This window comes from Onychostoma macrolepis, chromosome 13 (genome assembly GCF_012432095.1).
Source record: "Onychostoma macrolepis isolate SWU-2019 chromosome 13, ASM1243209v1, whole genome shotgun sequence".
NCBI classification, from domain to species: Eukaryota; Metazoa; Chordata; class Actinopteri; order Cypriniformes; family Cyprinidae; genus Onychostoma; species Onychostoma macrolepis.
The window spans coordinates 1,454,284-1,463,789 of record NC_081167.1 but is presented as its reverse complement, the minus strand read 5'-3'; the positions used below and the strand labels follow the sequence as shown (position 1 = coordinate 1,463,789).

The 9,506-nt window shown below is 35.5% G+C and overlaps 1 protein-coding gene across 1 annotated transcript; it reads right to left on the bottom strand.

The window, feature by feature from the left end:
- Window positions 1–893: 893 nt before the first annotated feature.
- LOC131552043 (gastrula zinc finger protein XlCGF52.1-like) lies at window positions 894–9,248 on the bottom strand. Its single transcript, XM_058795434.1, has 3 exons — window positions 9,213–9,248; window positions 8,476–8,623; window positions 894–4,406 (listed from the first exon to the last, which is right to left on the bottom strand). The coding sequence occupies exons 2-3, from the start codon at window positions 8,558–8,560 to the stop codon at window positions 3,430–3,432; spliced, it is 1,062 nt and encodes a 353-aa protein (XP_058651417.1). The 5' UTR covers window positions 8,561–8,623; window positions 9,213–9,248; the 3' UTR covers window positions 894–3,429.
- Between the last annotated feature and the right edge of the window lie 258 nt (window positions 9,249–9,506).

The window sequence follows — 9,506 nt, the reverse complement described above, 5'->3', positions numbered from 1 at the left end:
GAGCCCGAGTCACACACTCCAACTTTATGTGATTGCTACACTCTCCCAGAAGATGAACTGATCTGAGAAGTTATTCAGAAGTTACTATGCTGGGTCAAAATTAATACAACATGATTCATTCAGATCAACGTAGAGTTTGTTTGTTGCTTCTCATTATTCATTGAAGAGACCATTTGATTAAGTTTGCTTTTGAGTGTTAATTAATGTTAACTGTCAAACATGTACTATAGTTAACATGGCCATTATTTAGCAGAGGGTATGCATTTGTGAGCTGGCTGTTTAATTCATGCACACCTGGGGCCTCATTTATAAAGCGTGCGTATGCTCAGATTTGATCTTAGAGTGTGTGTGTGCACATAAATCCACGCCAACGCTCATATTTGTAAAAACTGTCTTTGATGTGGACAAGTGCTTAGCGTCACGTCAGGGTCTGAGCAGATGTAGGCAGAAAGTAGAAGGTGTGTAAATACTGATCAGAACTTAGGGTTCTATCTGGAGTTCAAGTATGTCTATTTACAGTAAGTGTATGCACATCTGTTTGAGCTTGAAAATACCTTTTTACAACAGACTCTGTATGTGGTAATCTTTTTCTTGAAAATGTGTATGATTGTCTTGGCATTTATGTAACTAAAGCAGGTTGTTTTGGGACATATGGGGTGTATCTGTGTGCAGCTCTTTGGGAATCAATGTTGAATTGCATTGGATGGCAAACTGTGTTGATGTCTGCAATTGTCTTAGAATGTATGATGGGAAAGTGTTAGATATACTGTATGTGAATATGTCAGAACGACAGTTGTTGTTATTATTTATTTTGTCTGATCAACATTAATTCCCTTTGTAGTATACAACACTCGTCATAATGGATGTATTTTTTTTTTTTACCTTTACTTAGAATACAAGATGGCAAATATTTCACTGATGAGTTGCAAATAAAGTATAACCTAGAATATGATATGATTAAATTTAACATGCATGACAAAATGGCAACTACAAATCCAAATTTGTGTGCCTGGGTTCCAGTTGTATCTCCAAATTGCAACAATCCATATGCTTTTATTTTCTGTACAATTGGCATCTGTAAAAAGATCCTATTAGTACAGTCAGTTGCACAGTTTTGTGTGTTTTCGCTGCATTCATGCTGAACACTCTGTCTTTTCGCAGCTTAGTGGTTGTAGCTGCAGTGACATCCACCTATTGTGACGTCATGTGCATACCATCTATTTAAGTCTAGATTGATTATATCTGTGCATTCCCTCATTAAAATCAAATAACACAGGGCAATATCTATTATTTCATTTAGTTTGTCAGTTTATTTATAAATTTATATTTACTTGAACAAATTTCCATCAGTCCAAATTAATCTAATACGATTTCAAATAATAAAAAAAAAGGTTGTTTATACTGTATGAAAATTTTTTTTTTAAATGGCATGAATCTAGAAAGAAAGCTGATATGTCTGTCAGAACATCTTTTCTAGCTAACACGTAACATATTCAGTCTCCACCACCCCTTTCAATTGAAAAATAAAAATAAATAAATAAATAATAATCAGAGTCAAACTCAATCGAATTGAATGAAGGCTTTCCAGGGGTGTATTCCAGAAAGGACGGTTAACTTACCTTCAGATAAACCCTGAACTTTCGGTTGATTAACCCCAAACCTTGCTTACTCGAGGTATCTGGTTCCAAAAACGCGTTCGGGAGTAAGTTCATTCAACTCAGAGTATGTTCCTGGTTACGACTCAAGACATTCTCAACAGAGCGACGAGTCACTATGGAAACGGACGCTAATAAAAAGCGTTCCATGCTGTTTCTTTCTTCTTTTGTTCAATGGTCATTTACACGCTTAGTGCATACCGCCACCTAACTGATGGTTGTGCAATCATTTTTTCTCCATTTAATCTTTAATCCTTGAGATTGAATATGAAATATATTGTTTATTTGATGCTAATTATATATTAAGTCCTATCAGATATGTATTTTTATTATAGAAATACATTATAGAAAATGCCGATCCATGTGTGAGATGATAATATAAAATGTAATAAATATAATAAATTAAACATTACCTTGTCATAGTGTTTTCTAATTTATACATATAACTGTTATGCCAATAAAATAAATATAATAAGATATATTAGTATAATATATTACCTTATTTATTACTTAGGCCTATATTAGTGCTTAATCATTAACATATCAAGTATATATATATATATATATCTAATATTATATAATGTTGTGCGCTATCTGTCACGCCCACGGAAGGCTCGTCAGTAGATCACGTGTGCGCTGATGGCGCTGAATTGAACTAACCCTGGAACACAACCTGCTCTGGAGCAGGTTATCTTCAGAGAGCAAGTTACTATGGATACTTACATACCCTGAAAGTAACTTCTTATTTTGGAACCGAAAACTGAGGTTATCCGCTCTCTTATCCTCAAACATACACGGGTATATACCTAGATCACATAATCTGCTTTCTGGAATACACCCCAGTTGAGTCTGACTGAGCCATAAATTTGATTATAAACAGATCTGGGTGAATTATCTGGGTTGCATGTAAACACAGCAACTGTGGCACTACACAGGAACAAAAAGTTTATCTAATATTTTTCTGAATCAAATATTTAAGAAAGTTAAATATTTTTTAAATCTAATTTAAAAAATATATTTTTACAACAACAACAACAAAAATAGAGGCTGTCAACCGCAACAGTTCAATATTTTAAACTATAGCAAAGGAAATGATCAGGTGGGGCCACAAGCGTTCCTATGTGTATGACACAACAAAAGCCTCCAATCAAAATATTAACAAGTAAAGAATACAAAATAAAACACATGGTGCAGTGTCACCTGTTGAGATTGTATCTGATATGGGCCACAGTTAAACAAAAAAAACAACAACCTTATTTGAGAAGAAAATCTGCATTTAGACCACATTCAGCTCTGGCATAATCGTAGCCTTGATTTCACACAGATACTTGCTTTTTGGTGCAATTTAAACTTGCTAAACCACTTAAAACGCTTTCCACACAAATAACACAAATAGAGTCTCACATCTGCATGACTTTTCATATGTATCTGTAAGTGTGATGGGAAAATAAATTTTTTATTACACTGATCACAATTAAATCGCCTTCCTCCAGAGTGAATGCGCAGATGATTTTTGAAACTGCTCAGTTTCCTAAATATCTTGCCACACTCTAAACACTGCTTTTTCTTTCCAGAATGAGTTTGCAAATAATATTTCAGTTCTTTTTGATTTGTGAAACCCTTCTCACGCTTAAGACATGTGTAAGGCCTCTCTCCTGTGTGAAGCCTCAAGTGAGTTTGAAGATTTCCTTTAAATCTGAAACTCTTTCCACAGTGATGGCATATGAAAGGCCTTTCTCCAGTGTGAATGATCATGTGAGTCTTTAGATTTCCTTTACGTGTGAAACTCTTTCCACAGTGGTGGCACATGAAAGGCTTCTCCCCGATGTGAAGTCACTACATGGTTTTTAAGGTCTTTCTTGTCAGTGAAATTCTTTCCACACTGATGACATATAGGACACTTCTCTCTTGAGTGAATCCTGGTGTGCTTATTTAAGGTTATTTTGTATCTGAAACTCTTTCCACATTGATCACATGTGAACGGCTTCTCACCAGTGTGGATTCTCATGTGAGACTTAAGATTTCCTTTTTGTGAGAAGCTTTTCCCACACAGTTTGCAGTTGTAAAGGTTTTCTCCAGTGTGAACTCTCAAGTGGATATCAAAGGACTCCTTATATGTAAAATTCATTCCACACTGAGGGCATGAGTAAGGCTTCTCTCCGGTGTGAATCCTCATGTGAGACTTGAGGCTTACTTTATGACTGAAACACTTTCCACAATTAGGGCACGTGAAAGGCTTTTCTCCAGTGTGGACTCTCATGTGATACTTTAAATTTCCCTTTTGTGAGAAGCTCTTCCCACACAGTTTGCATGTGTAAGGGTTCTTTCCAGTGTGACTTTTCATATGAGCGTTAAAGGTTGGTTTATATGTGAACTTCATTCTGCACTGCGGGCATGAGTATGGCTTTTCTCCAGTGTGAATTCTCATGTGAGTTTTGAGACTACCTTTATGACAAAAACTCTTTCCACAATGATGGCATGTGAAAGGCTTGTCTTCTGCGTGAATTCTCAAGTGATTCTTAAGGTATTTATTTAATCTGAAACTCCTTTCGCACTGCTGGCATTTGAAAGGCTTCTCTCCGTAAGCCTCTCTGGAGTGGGAATTAAGGGTTCCTGTCATTTGAGCTATATTTCGTGAGGAACTACTTTCAGACTGTGAGCAACTAAAATATTTTTCTTCAGTTATGAAATCTTGGTCTTCCTCTTTCATTTCACTGAGTACTTCACTCTCTTCTTTCAACGCTACCAGGTCTAGGACAGAAAGAAACAAATACAAGTTAACCTCAGTTTAAAGGCATAAAGTAACAGACATGAGAGGATTTAAAACAGGAACCAACAAGTATGCTAGATATCATACCCACTAAACAAATGAAAGAGGAGTCAGGATTTTAGCCCCATCATAGCGCAGAAACTTACAACTCAGTGCATATCTCTTCCTCTGCTATTAGACATTTCAACAACAAAGACCACAGCATTCACTTGGAGAGAGAGTTATTTTGGCCTTTGTAGACCTGCATTAGCATGTCCTGTATATCTGACCACTACCACTTTGTGTAAAGAGTGACCGAATGGATATCTCATTAAAATATGAAGTGCCACAGGGTTCAGTATTAGGTCCTCTGCTTTTCTCCTTCTATATGATTATCCTAAGGGATATTACAGTTCACAGTTATGCCAATGATGAAGATTCTCGATCTCTGTGGATGCACTTTTACTACAGATAAGAACCTGGGTGTTGTGTTTCTATAGTCAGTAAATAAGTTTGTAAGTTGGTTCAAAATACTGCAGCTAACGTGCTTACTAGATGCAAGAAATAGGATTACAACAGCCAATTTTGTCATCACTACACAGACTGTAATATTTTGTATTAATTTTAAAATGTATCTAATTATACACAAAGCTTAGAATGACCTGGTTCCTTACTACTCATGCAACCTTCTACCTTGGTATGATCATCACATTTATTATGGTCACAAAATTCTGGCATGATATAATATTTTGAATGTTGAAATCCACAAAAGCTCACTTAAAGGAGTCATATGATGCGACTTCAAGTTTTCCTTTCTTTTTGGAGTGTTACAAGCTGTTTGTACATAGATAAGATCCCTGAAGTTGCAAAGATTAAAGTCTCAAAACCAAAGAGATATTCTTAATAAAAGTTAAGACTTGTCCACGCCCTCCTAAAACGACTCATTCAAACACGCCCACAGGTCTATGTCACGGTGTGGGAAGATTTGGAAAACACCGCCCCAAATGTATACGCAATGAAAGAAGGCGTAACTATTATTCTTGCTGTAGTATTGTTGTTGTCGCCGCCATGTCCTGGAGATGCTGTGTTTCGTTGTGAAAGCAAAAGTACTTTGTTTGGGCTTCAAAAAGAGGACACAACTAGAAATCAGCGGTTAAGTTATATTTACAACACTGTTCCAGAACAGTTCAACCCAAATATTAGAGTGTGTGCAGCGTATTTTAACGGAGGACTATTTCCTGAACCTGGGAGTAGCCTGCCAGCTTTGCACAAAGGCTGTTTCTATAAAGTGGGGCAATTTGCAAGGACAGTCTAGTGCTTCTAACTTCTGACACAGTCTGTAAGTACGTTTTCTTATTTAAAGAATTTGCCACTGACGATTCAAACGCGAGTTTTGAGCAGTGTAGAGTAGCGCTTGTTGTTTGTCGTTTCTCTGATCACAAATGCAGACATGCTAATGTTTACATGGTGCGATGCAACGCGACGCGTAAAAGGACAGTATAAGTCATTATCATCCGTAATTATATCCCCACTGGATGCAACAAATGCCTCGTTTATAATGGGTTTTATTGTTTTTGTCGCATCGCGCCGGGACACGGCACCACAATACGGTAAAAATCGACGCGTTTCAGAAAGGCAGAGCATAGAGGAGCAACAATAATGCACAGTATGTGGAAAATAATGTGTTTTTTTTACCTTAAACCGCATAAACACATTGCATTACACCAAATACACAAAATAATGTTCTTTTTAGCAACGTCATATGACCCCTTTAAGATGAATTGCTGCCACTCCCAGTCAAATAGCAAGAGTGAGGGTAGCAGTCCTGCTCCTGGAGAGCCACCTTATTCCACGCTTCAGTCCCAACCCTTGTTTAAGGGTTCAAATGTGAAACATTCAAATGTGAAAGTCACAAAATTCTAGATTTTGATAGAACCCAGAATATCAAAGTCTTCTAACGGAGGTAGAGCTTTTTCACTCTGGAATAGCCTTCCTGATAATGTTCAGGGTGCAGACAATTACTACAATTATATCTGATAAAATAGTACCAAATACACATAATTAGTTTTTGTCTGAAATGCTATGAACAGCAGCTGTGATAATTATTCTCCTTTTTGCTCTCATGTTTCTAACTGGCAAGTAATGGCTCAAAAAGAAAATGCAGCTGCAATGAGTTCTAGTTTATATGTCCAGCAAGAAGAAACATAATCTGTTGAATACAACTAAATGGTACTTCAGGGTCAGCTTCTGTTCCACCTTTGTAGTGTAAAGATTTTGTTGATAAGGAATTAATTTTATAGGTAAATGCCCTAGAGTGTAATATTATTTGAATTAATTAATACATTTGATTACATTTATTAATTGAACATAAAATAAGAAAAGAACATATAGGGTCACAGATACAAAATGTAAAAAAATTGCCCATCTAAACTTTTCCTGAAAAATAAAACGTTCCTCTAGTTTTCCTTCTCTCTTGTCTCCCCTTGTGTTAGAAAAACATACTTAGTGTCTAATCCTAAAATGAAGATAATAATAATAAAGCTGAAATCATTCTTTCAAATAAGAAAGGAGAGAAAGCTTACATAAGACTTATTTCTTACTTAACTCCATGAACTGATTCCATTACTGCTATGTATGCTATTTATGTTCTGGCATGTTAGTGTTAGTATTATAATATTTTGTATGTAAACTAAGTGTTTTTGATCCTCTGAATTTTATGAGGTTCTGAATATTAATAGGTTCCATACACATCACACAAAAATGTTAAAAAAAAATATATAAAACAGCATTCACTGCAAAGTACTTCCAAGAGTAAAGGGCACACAGGTGTTTTCAATCAGTCTGCCTGAAATCAAAGGCTGCATCCGAAAACTTAGGTAGCTGACTCGCTGCCTCATGAGGCAATGACTTTGCAGGCAGGTTTTTTGCATGAAGGCACTGCACGAAACTGATTTCGGACAGAGTTCTGAGGCAGCGCAACAGTTTAATGATCTACAACAAAATAGAACGAGTTTTGATGATAACTAAATGAATATTTAATTACTATAATACTAGTTTCTCGCTAGAAATAACATCAAAAGTGCGAAAAGTTAATCCGAAATATACATTTACACACAAACTAACTACCAAAGGCAACTTTCAGACGCCATCTTTATTTTTTTAGCTCAAACATCACGGAATGGAACGCACAGGATTGTGGGATATCAAAGGCAGCGAAGGATACATCTATGCTGCCTTCAAAAATCCATCAGATGAAGGCATCTCAGAGACAGGAAGTGAAGCTAACTTTGGATTCGGACGAGCCTTGATGCCTTCCTACCTTGGAATGTGTCCTCCGAAGGCAGCATTTTTACATGGCTTGCTTTATAAAAAATGTTTTTGTTTGATACAGTTGCATAATTATATAAACTAAATGGTTTTTGTTGTTTTTAATTCAGTTAATGTTACACAAGACAGTTATTCTGTTTAACATTTCTATATTTTGTCCTAATTTAATCTGTGATACTGTAGTAACATTTACATTTATTTATTTAGCAGACGCTTTTATCCAAAGCGACTTACAAATGAGGACAATGGAAGCAATCAAAATCAACAAAAGAGCAATGATGTACAAGTGCTATAACAAGTCTCAGTTAGCTTAACGCAGTACACTAGCAAGGTTTTTTTTATTTTTTATTATATAATAAATAAAAAGAAAACAGATAGAATAGAGCAAGCTAGTGTTAGAGGCCTTTTTTTGCACTTGTTAATTGTATAATAAATAAAAAGAAAACAAATAGAATACAATAATAACAGAGAAGCTAGTGTTAGTTTTTTTTATTTTTTTTTTTTTTTTAAAGAAAACAAGCAGTTAGTAAATGAATAGAGTGCAAGTCTAAAAGGGACAAGTTTTTTTTTTTTTTTTTAAGAATATAAATAGAATAGAGAGTGCATTAGTATGATTTCAACATGTATGTCCACATGTGGCGATGTCAGAAAAACTGCTTTATTTAGAATTCTTCAAAAATACACATTATTTCTGTTTTGATAAGGATCAAATGACTGAGTTCAGCTTTGGGAAAGGAAACTAACCTGTTTGTTCCTCAGTATCTTCATGGTTCACTCTGAATGCTTCTTCAATCTTCAAGTCTTCATTCTCCTCCTTAATAAACGCCATCTTTTTATTCGTCACATGGATCTCAGTTGCTTCACCAGGAGTTGTTCTGCATCTTTGGACTATCTGTCATGTTTAAGATGAGAATAATTAACAGAAAGAAAAATAAATCCATAGTAAATCTCTAGCTCACAGTGCGGTGTCTTAAATAAAATAAATAAATAGCCAACACTCTAAAATAGAACTACAAAAGATAACAGAACACAAAATTAATTACATTTTTAAATAAATAAATAAATACATACATGCATGCATGCATACATTCAACTGGTCTGTAAAAGTTCTCATTGAGCATGATGTTCGTGATCTCGTTGCATTGACACAGTTTTGACCAGCAGGTGCCGTAAGCTTGTGCTGATTGGAGCGCTTCAAATCAGTAAATCATTGTGCGCTTCTGCGTTATTACTGAAAGGTCAGTGCCGAATTCATAACGATAAACCGATTCTCGATATATGAAGCGAAATGAGACGCACTTCTTCTGTTACTCATATGTGGATGCGCCTTATTCACAACAATAACGTCCGTTGATGTTAGATAAAACATTACAATGTTACATTAAATGAGAAATAATTCATTTTGCATCGTGTGTAAAAACAATGGAATTGACTTAACTGTTTATATTGATGAACACGCAAAAACGATTAAGAACACAAACCTTCAGCCAGAGGAGCGCGGCGCATACGTATGACGTCACGCCGCCAGCCCAAAATAAAAGTCCTGTTCACACGCAATATATACATACATATATGTATATAACTTTACATATATATAACTGGACTCTCGTTTACCTTTCAATACTGTTACATGTATAAAAGCTTCTTTAGCTCACACACGCACTCAACATGTTTTTAAACCACATTTGCACTCCTTGCATTTTAATATATGGATAGCTTGTTTAAATAGTTGTTCTGCACCCAAACATTTAGACAACCTCACACTCTTTCATCAA